The following is an 18,900-nucleotide window of genomic DNA, read 5'->3' as shown; positions in this document are numbered from 1 at the left end:
TATATCGTATAATCATCAATAGCTTAATAGTTGAAGAATCATAGCAATGCAAAGACATTAACTCTATCAATTGAATATTTCGGCAATTAGCCGTATCACATATCACAAGGAGAAAAAAAATTCTTATAAAATTTCCCATTATTCTGGAAATAAAACCAAAATATACCGGATTTATGTTATGTTCTCTTATTATGTTATATTATTATTATTATTATTAAAACCTTAAATTACTAGTATTATGATATTTTGGCAATAATTTTTTTTATTTATTTTAAGGTATTCACTATTGTGAGTTTTTTTGAACCGTAATATTTAACCAAATATTTGTTTGTGCAATCAATAAGGAAATTATAAAATAACAAAAGTAGTAAGCCTTAGTGGATCATTTATAAAGTCGAGGTATGACTCTCTCCAGTAGGTAAATCCATTCCCTAGTTTGAAAATGCATACAATAATTGTTTAAAGAAAGCAAAAGTTTAAACAATTATCTCAAAAACACCTAAAATGAATTTTCAAAAGAATTAAAATAAAGAAACTTTTTACAAGAATTTTAAAAAGAACGGATAATAAAATTAAGTTTAAGTTAACGATTAAGTTCTTATACGTTATATACGTTTAAACGTAGTTATTATTTTGTGAACTGTAAAAAATTTTGGATCAATTTACGGTAAAAAGTACCGCTGTCAAGGTACAGACACTTTTTACCGTAAAATCCATCTTTACCGGTACATGCTACAGAACAAAATATCTGATAAACTACAATTTTTACAGAAATAATTACTCTAAAATCACTGAATCTTTCTAATAAAATGAACATCACTGTAAAAAAATTACGGCATAATATTTACGAAAAGAAAGGCATCTATGGTAAAAAGGGATTTTACGATAAAATAGATTTTACGGATGATGCTTCCAAAGTGCTGGTGCTTTATACCGTAATTTTTTATAGTGTAGTCTTTACTGTATTATATCGTGTTATATCATAACCGTAGATATACATTTTCAAATTTTGAGTGAAATATGGATTTTACGTTGCAAAACATCGAATAAGTTTGACAACCGAATTATCACCGCAAAGCACCGAATAAGTTTGACAACCTTATAATAAGTTAAGTTGAAGCACAGAATAAGTTTGACAACCTGCAACAGAGTTGACGTTAATTTTTTGTTGTTGTTCATTTTTCAATCTAGAAAGAAATTAAAAGGAAAACTTACTTAAATGAATGATCAAATGTAATTTGGAGCACAATAGATTAGAAAAAACAATCTTGTTACAATATATATAACCATCTTATCAGGTGGATACAAACTTAAAAACAAAAGCAAATAGTATCAATTTGCGTAATTTAATCATTTCAAATTTAAATCCTGATAATAAATTCATGTTTTTCATTTTTCACATTGTTTCATGCGAAGTAGAATTTTCCGCATTCTATTTCGGGCTCTTATTTAATGTTTTCGTCCTTAATATTGAATACTGCGAACACTTATGCTATACACCTTTGATATCTTTTTTATATTATCAGTGAGAAAAGCATTTATTTAGGAATATGTTATCAAAATCAACCTCGTTAGAAACTTCTCATGCGGCTGAATCATAAAGATCAGAAAATTTATGCGATCAAGGTTACTTTCCATTTATTATTTCGTGCATTTCTTTTCTTCCTGAAAAACAAAACAAAATAATGATTTTTTAATTAAAAATAAACGTCCGAAAAAGCAACCAGAAGCAAGAAAGTTTAATTAAATCAGAAATTTAGTAGAAAAAGCAGGAAATCGAAATGCTTGTAAAATGTTATAGAAGACTTCAAGAAAGAGTTTTGAGAAAAACCCTTTCCTCAATGGAGGAAAAACATACAGTTTGAGTGTTTTTAATTCAAAGCAAAGTTCTAATTTGAAACAGCATATACTTCCTTGCTGAAACAAATTATTTTAGGACTTCAAAAATGACAAACTACTCAAATATTAAAAAAAAAAAAAAAACTTTTGGACATTGAAAAAAAATTTATTTTCCCCTTGATTAAAATTTTTAAAATCAATAAATAATTCTCAATTTTAGCAGATCTTGACCCTCAAAAATGTAACGGAGTACCTTATATTAGATTCAAAAAAGATTCGCAAATGCTTTTTATTTCTCACCTAATTGTGTTCTTCATGATATTGATATTTTGCGCCATTTTTATTGATAGAATGACTCACGCTGACTTAGAGACAAAATCTAAGCAAAATAACGTACATAATTGTAACAAACTTACTAGTATAAAAGATCCGTGGTGGCTAAGAGGATAGAGCATTCGCCTCCCAATGAGGTAACCCGGGATCGAATCCCAGCGATTGCTGCTTAACACAAATTCCGCTCCCAACTCGCACTGACCACAGTGCTGACATAAAATATTCCCAGTGGTAGACGGAACATAGGTTAGAGTCTCTTTGCTGTTAGGCTAACTGTGGTTTTTTTGTGGTCTTCCCCTCTATGTAACGCAAATGCGTGTTGGTTCCATCAAAAAGTCCTTCATGAAGGCAAATTTCACCGAATACTTGATCCAGGAGTTCCCTTGTCTTCTGGATTAAGTTCAAAATTTCAAATTACAGAGTTGAGCACTGGTAGTCGAGAACTCAGAATTGGGTCAGCTGTTCAACACTGGTTATAGAATAAAAAAATAGAATAAAGGAAGGATATAATTTTTAAAAAAGAGATATTTCTCAATTATCAAAGAATAGTTCTTGATTATCTCAAACAATACAGGATTAGAGTTACTATTAAACTATTAAATAAATTAAAGTGCTTTGATCTTTTTTTTTCTTTCTAAATTATGGTTCTTTTTCGTGTTAATATTTTGAACAATTTTGATGTAAGATTCGCGATTGACCGTTATAAAACAGTAACTGGTATAAAAGTCGCATATTATTCTTTAAAAAGTGTTATTTCTCAATTATAAAGGAATAATTATCGATGAGCTAAAAAATACAGAGTTGGAGTTATTTTTTAATTTGTTATAATTATATTATAGTAATAATTACTGTAAAATATTTGAGCTATTTTCATTAAATAAATATTACTGTAAAAATTATGGTATAATATTCTGCAGCAAAAATGGATTTTACGGAATTACATCCAAATTGCTGGTACTTCATATTTAATTTGATCCGTTATTTTTTACAGCGTATCCTTTGAAAATGCAATGCGTATTTTCATTAATACATTTTAAGTTACGGCATAAAAAGAAAAGCATCTCTTATGCTTTCGTTCCATGCCAGTTATTTTAAATTCATAAAGACACTCAAAAAGGAAAGTGATATTAAAAGTTATGTGAAAGAAAGTGAAAAAAATATGTTAGAATATTAAAAATGAAACAAATCACGAAAAATTAAACTGGAAAAATTAAAGAAATTTATTATTATTTTAAATTTAAATTAAAGAATTTTCCGAACATCAAATTTGCCTTTTTCTAGTTTTTTTCCGACAGGGAAAACAAAACAAAACAAATTTTCATTTTTTTTTTTGTATAATCATATCTTTTGAACTTGACTGCAAAGCTCAATTAACTGCTCCCATGGTTCTATATTGTAATATTTTTAGTGATATAATTGTATTCTGATATTTATAAGAGTTTTAACTTTTACAAAAAAATTAAAAAGATTAAAAAACTTGGATTCACTGAGCATCTTTTAAATAGGCATGTTTTATGCATTTGATTATACTACAGGAAAAAAATTAACAGAGAACTCAGTAATATTTAAAATTCTATTTGTATTTGTTTGTTTTCTCAGAAAATGTTATTTCCAAAACAAATTGGATTCTCGTAAAAAATTATCTTATTAACTCTTAAGAACTTCTCCTGTTAAAAAAATTTAGCCAGGTTTTTGCCGAACAAACTCGAGTTATTACTGCTATTTATGGTATTATTGTCTTTTATAAAGTAAATACTGAGAAAAACGAATGGTCAAAACCACCTGAATATGGTAAAATGAACAGTGTTTATGGCTTTATGGGAACATCAAAAAGCACGGTACTTTTTTCCGAATGGTTTTGTTTACGATTTTGGTAAAATTTACAATGAAATATTGCGTACTGTATCAAAATTACCGTACTGTATGGTAAAAAGGTTAAAGGTGTATGGTTAAAGTCCTTTTAAAGAAAGTTTGGTTGAAAGTACTTATGTCTTGTTGTGCAAATTCGTGGAATTGATTACTAACACGTAGCTTATTACGTAAAGTTCTCATTCGAAAAAAAACCTAGACTTTAGGCTCCCGTTTTCGGAAGAATCTCAGCTCCAATTTGACACGTTCTTTTTTACCATTCTAAAAATGAGTTCAGAAAAAAATTATTAACAGTGTACGCTTCGCTGTGAATGTTTCTGAAATAAATTTCTAAAGTATTATTTGTAACTGAAAATTTGCATAACAGAAAAAAAGATCTTTTTATAAGAATTTACTCGAGTTCCAACTGTCATTTTTGAGAACAATTATGCCTCAAACATACAATCTCAGGGTACATTTTATAAAATAATTACCCTGGGGAACAATTATTTTTTAGTTTTCTGCCGCAATAGATTTTTTGACAAAACTTAGTAATTTCCGTATCGTTGATTTTAAATCTGCCATCTGAATCTCCAAACTTCAACTTTTTTTAAAAATATAAGCATTCTTAGTTTATTTTTTGTTGAAATATATAACTTTAAAAACGCTTTATATAACAGGGAGCCGTATAAAGGGCTAGGCGTATAAATTTACAAAATCAGTTATTGATAAAATTTTGAATATGATATATGAATGAAAAAAATAATTTCTCGAACTACTTTTTTAAGATTTTACATTTTAGTACATTAGTGCATTGTCAGAACATCACTCCGATAATCTCACAGATTTTTTAATAACTATAAGACTGTTTTTTATATCGAAAATATACCGTAATATATTTTTGCTTGCAATTCGAACGTCAAAAAAAAAATAATTAAAAGGGACACTGGTGTCCTAACTGTGTCAAAGTGTTAATGTTATTGAGTCCCACACAGATGATATTCAGAAATCTTTAAATCTAGTAGCTTTATGGTTGGTTTTAAAAGTATCCATTGTGTTATAGTTTTTGAAATACTCTTGAATATATCGGCTAATTTTATGCTTCTTAATTTAAAGTATTGTTTCTAAATTCTTGTATTGTAAAGCAAAACTAACTGCATATAACACATTAAAAATAATTTTTGAAAGGGGTACATACAGAGTCATTTGTATCTATCTAATTTTCATAATGCATCGATAAAGCGCAATCAACTAATGTCCGACTTTATTACCGATGCATAAGTTGACCCCCCTGGCTTTCGTAAAATTTTGGGGCTTGAAAAGTCAACTTATACACCGGTATATACGGTTATTTAAAAATTTATTAAACATTTTCTTTTCAAACCAAAACTTTTGCTCAGCAATATTCCATTTTATTATATGTCTGAGTGGATTAAAGAAGCATTAAATATACAACGTATTTTAGCATTATAATGTTTTTTATTGATTTTAAAACATTCCAAATTGGAAATTGAATATCTGAAAAAATACAAATTGTTGATACAAATAGATTTTGAAATTGTTACACAAAATTATATAGCAATACAATTGCAATTTCCAATTTTTACAAGTGATCAATTTATATCAGTTGAGTACAAGATTATATAGTAAAAAGATTATAAAAATAGACTCGCAATATTTTATTTTTATAACAATTGTTAAAATAACTTTTTATAGGGTATATAAATTGCATTATACATGTACAACGAAAATATATCACATCATTATGTTACTTAGTAAAAATTCGCATCATTTTTAAAAATGAAAAATTTAATTTTTGGATTAATAAAATTCGAATATAGGTAGATTATAAAAAATATGTATAGATAAAATAGATAAAATCTCTACACTAATGAGTAACATTTGATTTTATATAAAAGAGTGAAATTTTTTTCAAAAATAAAAATTGTAATACATGAAAATATAAAAAACTATAACAAATCAACTCATGAATATTTTGTACAGTTATTATAAAGAGCAAAGTAATATCAGATTTTTAAAATATAAATTGTATATAGATGGAAGAAAAACGTTAAAATTAGTTAATGCGCAGTAACTATCAAATTTTCTTTTAGGATAAATAATAAATGAAATTTAAAATAATAAAAAATAGTATTATAAAGAGATTATAAGAATACATATCAAATCAGGGTCTCACTAATCAGGGTCTAATATAACTGTAATGTTTTTATAAAAAGTAATAAATTGAAACTTTAGATCAATGTAAGAAACTTTATAAATCGATTATATGAAAATAAGATATTATTTAGAATAGTTATTTTATAATTTAAAATAATGAATAAGCAATATCATGATCAACGTTTTATCAATAGTAATTAGGCATTTAATGAGAAATACTTAAATAAATTGCAAATAATATAACTCAGTTCCAAGTTTAAAATTGTTGCTGTCATTAATTCTCCTGTTGTTTAGTGAGTCGCCATTTCACTGACAAAACAGTTTAGAGTTTCAAATGAAAACTACTCTTTTTAATTTGAAATTTGTAGATTCTATTTAATAATTGATCGTATTTTCTAATCAGGTCGTTTGTTTTGGATGTCTAAGGGGATGGCAAACAATCTTTGTATTTATCTCTGAGACTTTTATCGACGCTGTTATTTCTGAACAGACGTTCGAAAGCCTCAACAGCTAAGAGTAAATTATATTTTGGCTGACAATGAGGTTTTACAAACAGGGAAATCTTATTTCGAATTTTATTTGCTTTGAATTCAATCTTCCTTAAGAAATTCTTCTCTAACAAATCCTTTGGAGCATTCTTATTTTTGTTTTGAAAGCCTAGTTCATTTACAGTGAAATAGTTTGTCTTAGCTGTACGATCTATAATTACATCCATCATGGGATCGTCTGTTTTTAGGCGAATCTTAGTTTCTTCGTGGAATATTTCAACTTGTAGTTCTCCTTTCATAGGTATATCGAACACTCCAGTATTAGAGCTATTGCCATCTAAACTTTTGCTGAAAAGAACTTCGTTTCTCTGATTCTTTACGTTTAGGCTAACGTACTTCTTATTTTCAAAATAACTATGAGGATTGCTCGAAAAAAATCTGAAGGTCAGAATTTCTTTAAAAGGATTGGCTGTCAGGTTGGCAAAGTAATTATCAGCTAGTCCAAGAAATTTGATCTTGTCAAGTGAAAGAGAGGGATCTTTCATTACTTTTCCTGTAAGAAATAACTTATTCGAATAATTTGCATGTACTATTGCATAAAAATCATCAAAGGCAAGCTTCATATTCTTAGCATTTGGCTCGATAAAAACCTTGTATACTCCTATAGGTACATCCTGAAAAGTAATAATTTGACTCTGGATTTTTTGCTGAGCTACTGTTCGAGATCCGTCCATCAATTTCAGCATATCGCCTGTTATTTCACCAAGTATTTGGTTATCTATGTCAACAGTGAAATCATTTTTCATTTGTGTGGATTTCAAATCTGTTGGAGTAACCAAACTAGTTAAGTGATGTAAACCCAGGTTGTTATAAACATCAAGCATTTCTTTGACATCACTTATGATGTAGTTCAGAGGATAGGCTACACTGGATAAAACATAGTAATGTTCATATAGCTGTCCTTCTTGTATTGCTGCTTTTGCCAGTTTCATAAATGGATAAACATCAACAGCAAACTCAATTGCAAAGAAGTGCATCAGTTTTTCTAATAATAATGTTCCACTGGCATAATAAGGACGGCCATCAAATTCTTCGCGAGTCAGTTGATTGAAGCGTGAAAAAGATTTCTGACCAGCTTTCAAAAACATGTGGGTTAAAAATGATAATTTTTGGATTACATCCCAACTTTTGACTTCTATTCCTATTTTCAGTATTGCCGCAATGTTCATCTCTCGTTGTTTAGTACCTTTAGTTCTAATGTCTTTACCAAACTTAATAGTTTGATAAAAGAAGCATAGAATATTGTTCCATACTTCATTAACAGTCAACGTTTCATCACCTAGGTTTCTCAACTCATGTCCGTGACCAATTTCATGCAAAGCTCCCCAATTCCCTGGACTGACATCCAACCAAAAGTCTGTGACTGACCCGGAGTTCATAGCCGTATACGGTAGATCGTAATACGCCAACCCAAATCCATTTTTGTCTGCTTTAATAAAAAACCTGTTTCTTACGTTCTGATCGGTCCCAGTTTCTTCGAACGACAACCCTATGAATTGACTGTAAGTGGTAAAGATGTTGTCGTAGAAAATAATTAAATCGTTGAGACGCTTGCCATTAGCTAACTTTCTCGTAGCTTCTTTGTCTATTTTCGGTATAAGAAGACCGAAATAATCTGATTCTACGTAAGCAAATTCTGCATCTTGGGAATCCCAGAGTGCAAAGAAATCTTCCTCCTTATCATCGAAATGATAGATGGGAAGAGTTTTCGAACCAGCTGGATAGCTTATTCTGATATCGCGATTGTCTGTTGGAGGTTTTTCAAGGTACTCACAATCGACGAATGGAACACTCACAGAGTCTAGTTTAAATGTTGATGCTCGGCCAGGCAGGGAACTTTTAACTGTAAAATTGCCTTCAGTCTTTCGGCCATCATTTAGGAGTCGTACTCTCACCTGGGTAAGACTCCTACTCTCCAGAGCTATTTCCATTTTATTGTTGGCTGCCAATATGATTCCAACTGGTATTCGATGATGGCCAAGGCCTTTACTCATGGGAAAGTCATACCAGGCAGGTTTTAGTAGCCAAAGAGCTTGTAGTCTCTTGCTTGAGGTCATCTTAATTTATCTGTAATGGTAAAAACTATTATTAGTTTTGCTTTTTTTTTCGCACCTTTTGCGCTAATATTAAGAAATAGTTTTTTTTTTCGCTATGAATCTCAATCACATTTTTTGTCGTTAGAATCCACAAATTTTTGTAAATTCTGTACATAAATTTTAATTCTATACATAAAATAAAATCAAAAAGTTGCACAAATCCTGGCGAATATTAGAAACAGGTTTTTGTTGAATTTGCTTTAAAAAGCAATAAATTTTGTAATGAAGGATGTTTTGTAATCAAGTCTTTTAATAAGTAATTTTCAGCGCCAATGCCTCGGCTCAGGGGATAGATCATTCGCTTTCCAGTAAAGTGAACTTGGTTCGAATAACAGCGATGGCCGGTGGATACGAATCCGCATCCGGCTTGCATCAACCACAGTGCTGGCATGAAATATCCTCAGTGGTAGTCGGGTCATGAGTTAGAATGCCTTTGTCGTCAGGCTAACCTTGGGAGGTTCTCGTGGTCTTCCTCTCCATGCAACGCAAATGTGGGTTAGTTCCAACAAAAAACCCACCACGAAGACAAATTTCTCCCTTGCTTGATCCAGGAGTTTGATCATAAAAACTATAAGTTGCTTAAATTCAAGTTGAATTTAATGCCTTATTACTAAAAAAAAAAAACGTATACATTTAAATCTATAATAAAGTAACAGAATGTATAAATTTTTTTTTACTCTTTGTTCGTTGCGGTTCTCAATGCTGCTTTTTAATTTCTATTAAAAACATGTTTAGAAATACTTTAAAAGCAAGTCTTAGCAATTTCTCATCGTTTGGTTGTTTGTTTTTTTAAAAATAATAATTAAACTTAGATGAGAAATTTTTTTTAGATGCTGTAATTATCTGCAGCGCCCTCTGTTGTGCTCTAGGCTTTCTGCCACCAGGATCATCTGATAAAGTTCAGTGATGCTTCTATTAATCGCTTTTATCCTCTTCTCAGTTTTCTCTGACAATTAAACTGTTTTTAATGTTTTAAAATGTTCCAGTTTAGTACGATGGTATAAAAATGCAGAAACAAATGCGTACGACGGAGTAGATTTGGAAAAAAATCATTTTAACCTTAATTAAAATTTATTATTACTGCAGCTTTAGTATGATCAGTAATTTAAACTAGAGAACCTAAGTTAAAATTTCAAGAATATGACCACGGTTTTAAGTCTACGTCTTAACCAAAGAAAACAAAGAACATTATCCAAAAACTGCTACTTTAATAACTTAGGCACACTATTTTAACTATATTAAAGTAAAATTTTATAATTTTTTAGTTTAGGATTTTCAAGTCTTAAATTGATAAAAATTCAAAGAATTTATGGGGTAATATTATTATATATAGCCCCACATATATTTTAATAAAATTGCAGCAATATATTAGAATATTATTGCATGCATAATATGTTTTGAAATTTTAATTTTGACATGAATTTCTCTTTATGCATTTAACTCGCCTGAACTAAAATGAAAATAAAAATATAAACCGTCTATATGAACTATGGAAATTAAAAATAATTAATTAAATGTACGTTATTAAAATGAATTATTAAATTTTATTGATGAGGTTCTCATAAAAATATTGTACAATATGGTAGCTTTCTGAATTTTAAAATCAGAAGATATTATTTATATCTAAACTTATAATATATCAAAACTTATATATAATGTATCCAAACTTATAAACTTATTAGAGAAATATTATAATATATCTAAACTTATAACGTACCTAATAAGCCCAGTTATATTTTCAATGTGCTTGATTTCCTTAATTCTTTCCTTTCAACAACGGTTGTNATTTCTAGGATCTGACCACGGTTTTAAGCCTATACGCGACTGCTACGTCTTAACCAAGGAAAACAATGAACATTATCCAAAACCTGCCACATTAATAATTTAGGTACACTATTTTAACTATATTACAGTAAAAGGATTAGTTTAGGATTTTCAAGTCTTGAATTGATAAAAATTCAAAGAATTTATGGGGTAATATTATTATATGTAGCCCCACATACATTTTAACAAAATTGCAGCAATATATTAAAATATTATTGCAAGCTTAATATGTTCTGAAATTTTAATTTAACATGAATTTCTCTTTAAGTAATATTAAACATTTAACTTGCCTGGACTAAAATATAATAAAATATATAAACCGTTTTATGGGAACTCTGGAAATTAAAAATAATTAATTAAATGTATGTTATTAAAATAAATTATTAAATTTTATTAATGAGGTTCTCATAAAAATATTGTACAATGTGGTAGCTTTCAGAATTTCAAAATCAGAAGACATTATTTATATCTAAACTTATATATAATGTATCCAAACTTATAAACTTATTAGAGAAATATTATAATATATCTAAACTTATAACGTACCTATTAAGCCCAGTTATCTTTTCAATGTGCTTGATTTCCTTAATTCTTTCCTTTCCACAACGGTTGTTATTCTAAACTTTTCTGTTCATCAAGGTGCAAGTTCTGATCATTTAAAGAAGTTTACCTAAACAAATATACCAAAAATGCTTACTTAGTTATACATATTTCAAAATAATTATTATTATCGAATTAAAAATATTTAAAAAAAAATAGCTACATATTTTACATATTTACTCAAAATGAAAAAAAAATATTTGTAAGTTGAGAGATTTTTTAACAAACTACGGGTCAATACGTTGTTTTATATAACTGGTGCTGAACAGTCGACCCAATTCTTAGTTTATGACTACCAGTGTTCAAATCTGTAGTCTCGTATCCAACCTACAAGATAAGAGAACTTCTGGATCAAACATTGGGACAAACTAGATTTCGTGGAGGGCTTTTTGATGGAACTTTGCGTTACGCAAAAAGAAAAACCACGGAATCCTTCTCCGGATTGCCCGACGGCAAGGGGATTCCAACCCATGATCCGCTTACCTCTGAGGATATTTTGCGACAGAATTGTGATCAATTCTGTCGTAAGGATCCAGGAGCAGAATTCGTACCAACCAGCCACCAGTGGGATTCGAGCTTGATAATTCTTCTTTAAAATTTCATTTTTTCAATTTTTCATGAGGTTGAACTAGTGAAGTTCATACAAATTTATAGATAAGAGAAAAAATCCTATCCTAGGTCGTAGAAATTATCTTAAAAATGTAATGCAATCAAAACACGATAGAAATCGCATGAAGAGTTTCTGAAGCATCGATAAGACGAGGAAGCTAGGCGTGTAAAGACGATTGAATTTAGGATTTGAGCCAGGAAAATCCTATTTTCAAACAAAATACGATTGAAAGTAGGAGAATAGTAATTTCTACGGATTATTTTATTTCAGATGGATTTTTGCAAGTCCTTCAAAAGTACTAATTTCAAAAAATGTTTTTGGAACAAGTTCGGTGCGTACCCTTTCAGATAAATTTATCCTTTCGAAAAAGAAAGTGAGAAAAAAGTGCAAATAGGTGAATTTCTTTAATATGGTTAAAAATGGGTAGAAGCATATTTAATTTTGGCACTTTTGACTAAATACATGTGGCAGAGTTAGACATATTATGCAATTAACGTCTAATCATAAATTATTTTGTAAGGGGAGTTTCCTAATGAATCAATGTTTCTTTATTGCATTAAGAAAAATAGGCAGTTTACAAAATTGTGTGCCTTAATAGAGCATTGATGATTTCAGTTATAGGTTAAAATAATTTTCCAAATAAATAAATAAGTTGATGAATAAATAAATGAAATAAAATAAACAAAAAACATTCGGTTAGTTATAAGCAATTTAATATTTTTCGCTTAGCCATTAAAAAAATTGCTATATTACATTAAGCCAGAAATTTTTTATTCAATTTCCTTGATTGATTTTCTAGGTTTAATGTTTTAATAGATGAGAACAAAAGAAAGTATTCAATTTCTTAAAACAAATTTAGAATATAGTTTCTTTATTGAAGCTTAGCTTAATCCATGACTGAAAACATAATGAATATATTTCATAAAATAAAGTAACTTTCGACTTTACCAATTACTGTTGAGAAACTTTATCTCAAATAAAAAAGTTACATACCAGAATTTTGGGCGGCATAATAATCGCCTAATTACATTTATCATCGAATTCTTCAGCTTTCTGAAATGCCCGCAATGCAATGAGCTTTAAAAAGCATATTTTTACATTTTGTATGGTATTTTTTTACATCTTATGGTATTTTTTTACATCTTATTAATTTTTCCTTAATAAGATACCTCGGAAATCCAAATTATCATACAATTTTAAAAAAACTTTTTTATTATTGTACTGAGTAAGTCAAAAAGTAACAATTCTGTTAGACATAATTTTATTATCATCGAAAGAGTTAATTATGAAAAAGTTATTTCAATAGTTTTCAAAATATCTAGAGTAATTTGGTCTAAGATACAATCGATCGAGCATTATAAGTCGTTGAACAGTCAACACAATTTTGGGTTACTCCGTAGTCTTGTAATTTTGAACCCAATTCAAAAGACAAGGAAACTGCTGGGTCAAATATAGGGAGAAATTTGCCTTCGTGGAGAACTTTTTGATGAAACTAACCTGTATTTGCATTACATGGTGAAAAAAACTACGATTACCTCCCATGGTTAGCCTGACGTCAAGGGGACTCTAATCCATAATCCGTCTACCACTGAGAATATTTTAACGTCAGCGCAGTGGTCGGTACGAGCTGGGTGCGGAACTCGAATTGATCAGCCATCGCTGGGATTCGAACCTGGTTCGCCTCGTTGGAATGCGAAAATTGGTTTCAATGTCTCACAATATCTGAATTACTATATACTGTAAAATATTCTGGATCAAATTACAGTATGAAATATCGGCACTTTGAGTGCATCCTCCGTAAAACACATTTTGACCGTAAAATATAATATCGTGTTTTTTACGGCAATATTTATTTAACTAGAGTGCGACAGTCATTTTACGGTAATTATTATTATAAAAAATTATGACTTATCATAATACGGTATATCAGATGTTTTATATCGTAACATGTTCCGGTAAAAATAATTGTTATGGTAACAAGTACCGGCACTCTCAGTGCTGGTACTTTTTACCGTCATTTAATCCGGAATTTTTTACAGTGTAGTGGTAGTATTTCATTTACATTTTGTGTAACACTTCAAAACAATGCAATCATTTATCGCCTTTGCGCAAGTTAATCTATAACCAGCTTTCTCAATGCCTACTTATTTTCTCTTTGTTATGCTTGTTCGTTGACTTTACCGATGGAGAGTGATTTGTTCTTTTGTCACAATTGCGTAATTTTCTATTATCATATCGTTACCTACAATTTTACTACTGAATGATGATAAATCAGAGATGTGTAAATTTTAGAAGATAGTGTGTTCATTGATAGATAATTGCTGAAAGTATCTTTAAATGATTCAAAGCCCTTTACTCAATGTCACAAGCTGAAGTTTTTTTTTATACGTTCTACACTTTTTTAAAACTTTTTTTAATAGAAATGCAGTCTGTTTCCATACCACGGAGCTTTTGCAGCCCACTCTCAGCTTTTGTTAACTTTTGGGAAGCTTAATGTTGAATGGTTAACGGTTGCTTATCATTTGACAGTTAATTTTTCGATTAATTCAATTCGCAATTTTAAAGTGACGTCATTATTTTTTATTTAATAATTATTTTATCAATAATTCAAGTATTCCTTTCATAAAATTAATATAATAAAAAGGTTAACATTTTAAGAAATAATAAGATGCAATTCACGATTTTTGCACTTAGGGATCGTTCCTACTGAATGCGGTTTGATTGCTGTATTTTAAAATTTCCAATCAAATTCTCAATTTCTAAATGTATATTTTATAAAAAAAAATTTTTTTGATGTAAAAATGACAAAAATATTGTAGCTGATACGTTGGCAAATAGCTTGTATTAAAATGAAAAGTTTGCTTTCAAAACATTTGAATTCCACACTAAATTACTCATTTATAACCAAACAAGAAAGAAAAAGTATTTCTACTGTTCTGTTATGATGAAAATTGTTTAAACTTTTCACTTTGTTTCCGAACGGCACCGTCAAAACAGTTTAGAGCGGACTACCCGTTATTAAAGCTATTTTTACACCATTTTTCTTTTATTTACGCAGACATTTAAAAGAATTGGATAAAATTAACTTTTTAAGGCAATAAAAATAATTTTTTGACGTTTCATAAAGGTCATTTTGTAGACCTCCGAAATTTTTACGGTCAATCCAAGTACAGTGCAGGTCGATGGTCCATGCACGGACTAGATATATATTTTATGGATATAATCGATTTTTCTACTGAATGCCTGAAAAAAAATGTGCCTGAAGCAAAATTCAGCAAATGTGCCTGAAACAGAATACAGCAAATGTGCCTGAAGCAAAATACAGCAAATATGCCTGAAGCAAAATTCAGCAAACGTGTCTAAGCAAAATTCAGCAAATGTGCCTGAAGCGAAATACAGCAAATGTGCCTGAAGCAAAATACAGCAAATGTGCCCGAAGCAAAATTCAGCAAACGTGTCTAAGCAAAATTCAGCAAATGTGCCTGAAGCAAAATTCAGCAAATGTGTCTAAGCAAAATTCAGCAAATGTGCCTGAAGCGAAATACAGCAAATGTGCCTGAAGCAAAATACAGCAAATGCCCCTGTTCAAAAGCTGTTCTCCAATTAAAAACAATTAAATGCTCAAAACTTATTCTGAGCAATTGCAATCCTATACATATTGTATAATGCTGTTTTAAAATTTTTTGTTAAAACCATATCAGTTAGAAAGTGTTCTAAATAAATTCATATAAAAATTGCAGCATGATTTCTCTGAGAATATAAATCCATTCAGACAAACATCAACAGCGTTGAATTTATTCACATAATTTTTATTTGCTTTATTAAAAAAAATATTTAACTTCACTATTTCTTTTAATCTTATTGTTATCTTGTGGGAAGTTGCTTTAAGAATTGTAGGCAAAAAAAAAAATTTATCAAAAAAGCTGAAAGAAATACTCTAACAAGAAGAAGTCAGAAAACTTACTTTTCAAAAGATTCAGGCAAAGATTCACAAGCGTTTAAAACAAATTCGCATTCATGATTTAGGACTGAGAAAAAATGCTATAATTTATACCCATTCTTATCTCATTACTATAAATATTAAAATATGAATGTTGTAAATAGTAACAAATTATATGATACAATTTATTTAGTATTGATAACAATATTATTTATCAGGTATTTCTAAAACTTATTTACTCATAGAACTTCNTCAAAAAAAAAAAAAAAATCAAAAAAGCTGAAAAAAATACCCTAACAAGAAGAAGTCAGAAAACTTACTTTTCAAAAGAGTCAGGCAAGATTCACAAGCGTTTAAAACAAATTCGCACTCATGATTTAGGAAACATGTTGCTTCAACTGAGAAAAATATGCTATAATATATACCCATTCTTATCTCATTACTATAAATATTAAAATATGAATGTTGCAAATAGTAACAAACTATATGACACAATTTATTTAGTATTGATAACAATATTATTTATCAGGTATTTCTAAAACTTATTTACGCATAGAACTTTAGAACTTTATACATTCTATTGTCCATTACGGAATGCTCTTTTTTAAAAATAAGTTTCAACAAAGCAAGCATTTATCAATGCGTTTTCTGAATCGCAAAATTTTAGCCTTGGTTACTTTAATATAGATGAGTAAAATATTTATCACTTGTTATCTGAAACAATCGCTTATTTTTTATTACCTTCCTTATTAAACTTATTTTTTTTAAATGTCTTTTTTACCTCTTTTAACTTTTTTTAATTTTTCTTTTTTTGATACCTCGCCTATTAGGTTTGAACACTCGAACTCCTAAATTCTATTTTCTGAGTAACTACTATCGTTAATTTTAAGATTTCAGAAAATTCCTTGAGGCCTTCTGGTGTTGCCATGGATCGCCAACAAGCCTACCTTTTTTAATCCTCTTTTTTTTACTGAGAGGTCACGTGCGTGCAATTAAGAGTCTACAGCAGAGGTCGCCAAAGTGGTCTCTATAGACCCCCAGGGGTCTATTTAACAATAGCGGGGGTCGATCTGAGCCAGGGGGACGAATGTGGTCTATCCGAATAGGAAGGGTTGATAGGAGATCGAAGAAAAAACAGTTCTTAATACACAAATCACGCATACCTAATTGAGTATGTAAAATTTGTGAATTTTTTTATAATTGACTTATCAGTTTCTTTATAAAACATAAATTTATAAACGTATATTTATTCGGGTGAAACAAGTATTTACGTACCAGCGCGCAGTGTAACGAACTCAGCACAGTTTATAAGTCATATGCATATGTGCGCTTGTCCAAATGTCACGTGTGACGAGCATTGACGTTACAAACGCAAATATCATACGCAGTTTCAGCTATCTCTGCAAACTGTGAACAGTGTTGAATATTTGCAGTGTCATTATTAAAACTTTTATAGTTTTGGATAATTAGTTATTGTTTCGATAAAACCATTCGTTTAGTTTAGATATCAATTTTAAATATCAATGCATGTAAAAAAAGAAGGTGAGCAATAATAATATGGATTAGTACAGCCCCCGCCACAAAACTATAGCACTCTTTGTATTTTTTTTTTATTAAAATTACAAAATTGACCAATTTTGACGAAAATTAAAATTGACCAATTTTGAGCCCAATATTGCGAACCTTTTAAAAAAACGCCAGGCACACCCATCACATTGATTAAGCAGCAATAAATCTTTAGTTACTTTACTTATTATTTCTACTTATTCAAAATTACTTATTATTTAATAAATATTAAGGTACTTAAATTTCAACATTAATATATTTTTCATAAAACTATTGTTACACTATGTACCATTACTTTAATAAATGTTTAAAATCATGAAATAAATGTACAAGCACGTATCTAATAGAGATTTATTTTAATTAACAGAAAATTACTTTTATGGGGGGTCAATGGAGATTTCGAGAAATTATATAGGGGTCGATGATCAAAAAAGTTTGGCGACCCCTGGTCTACAGTATTCTCCGGATGCCCCCTGACGGGGAGGGGGGGGGTTAAGCTTTGATCTGAAACTATCGCATCGTGATTTCTTATGTAGTTGTTTCAGGTAAGCGAAGGGTTGTTTTACTCATAAATATGAGAAGAATGATGTGATCAAGGTGATTCGATATCATTTTGGTCACTGATGTTAATACCTACGGTATTTAAAATTCTCAAATAATTAAATAAATGAATAATTGTCAAATAATTAAAAAAAATATACAAATTAAATTAAAATAAATTAAATTAAATTAAATTAAATTAAATTAAATTAAATTAAATTAAATTAAATTAAATTAAATTAAATTAAATTAAATTAAATTAAATTAAATTAAATTAAATTAAATTAAATTAAATTAAATTAAATTAAATTAAATTAAATTAAATTAAATTAAATTAAATTAAATTAAATTAAATTAAATTAAATTAAATTAAATTAAATTAAATTAAATTAAATTAAATTAAATTAAATTAAATTAAATTAAATTAAATTAAATTAAATTAAATTAAATTAAATTAAATTAAATTAAATTAAATTAAATTAAATTAAATTAAATTAAATTAAATTAAATTAAATTAAATTAAATTAAATTAAATTAAATTAAATTAAATTAAATTAAATTAAATTAAATTAAATTAAATTAAATTAAATTAAATTAAATTAAATTAAATTAAATTAAATTAAATTAAATTAAATTAAATTAAATTAAATTAAATTAAATTAAATTAAATTAAATTAAATTAAATTAAATTAAATTAAATTAAATTAAATTAAATTAAATTAAATTAAATTAAATTAAATTAAATTAAATTAAATTAAATTAAATTAAATTAAATTAAATTAAATTAAATTAAATTAAATTAAATTAAATTAAATTAAATTAAATTAAATTAAATTAAATTAAATTAAATTAAATTAAATTAAATTAAATTAAATTAAATTAAATTAAATTAAATTAAATTAAATTAAATTAAATTAAATTAAATTAAATTAAATTAAATTAAATTAAATTAAATTAAATTAAATTAAATTAAATTAA

The 18,900-nt window shown here is 28.2% G+C and overlaps 2 protein-coding genes across 3 annotated transcripts in view; both read right to left on the bottom strand.

Annotated features, from left to right (window-relative positions):
- Nucleotides 1–1,347, bottom strand: part of LOC107450393 (uncharacterized) — a 6,327-nt gene extending 4,980 nt beyond the window's left edge. The window contains exon 1 of the mRNA XM_016066177.3: nucleotides 1,216–1,347. The gene's annotated coding sequence lies outside the window, so the exon portion shown is untranslated. The remainder of the gene's footprint in view (nucleotides 1–1,215) is intronic.
- Nucleotides 1,348–5,479: 4,132 nt separating this feature from the next.
- On the bottom strand, nucleotides 5,480–16,224 carry LOC107450395 (uncharacterized). 2 transcript variants are annotated; one of them, XM_043040033.2, is made up of 3 exons: nucleotides 16,137–16,224; nucleotides 11,213–11,336; nucleotides 5,480–8,813 (listed from the first exon to the last, which is right to left on the bottom strand). In XM_043040033.2, the coding sequence occupies exon 3, from the start codon at nucleotides 8,801–8,803 to the stop codon at nucleotides 6,620–6,622; it is 2,184 nt and encodes a 727-aa protein (XP_042895967.1). In that variant the 5' UTR covers nucleotides 8,804–8,813; nucleotides 11,213–11,336; nucleotides 16,137–16,224; the 3' UTR covers nucleotides 5,480–6,619. The 2 variants fall into 2 exon arrangements, with proteins under 2 accessions (XP_042895967.1, XP_071036247.1); XM_071180146.1 differs by lacking the exons at nucleotides 11,213–11,336; nucleotides 16,137–16,224 and adding an exon at nucleotides 10,560–10,630.
- Nucleotides 16,225–18,900: the final 2,676 nt, after the last annotated feature.

This window comes from Parasteatoda tepidariorum, chromosome 4 (genome assembly GCF_043381705.1).
Source record: "Parasteatoda tepidariorum isolate YZ-2023 chromosome 4, CAS_Ptep_4.0, whole genome shotgun sequence".
Taxonomy (NCBI): Eukaryota; Metazoa; Arthropoda; class Arachnida; order Araneae; family Theridiidae; genus Parasteatoda; species Parasteatoda tepidariorum.
This window is presented reverse-complemented; position numbering and strand designations above follow the sequence as displayed.

Excerpts from the sequence above, each read along its gene's own strand:
- LOC107450395 (XM_043040033.2), bottom strand. The coding sequence starts at position 8,803 with ATGACCTCAAGCAAGAGACTACAAGCTCTTTGGCTACTAAAACCTGCC.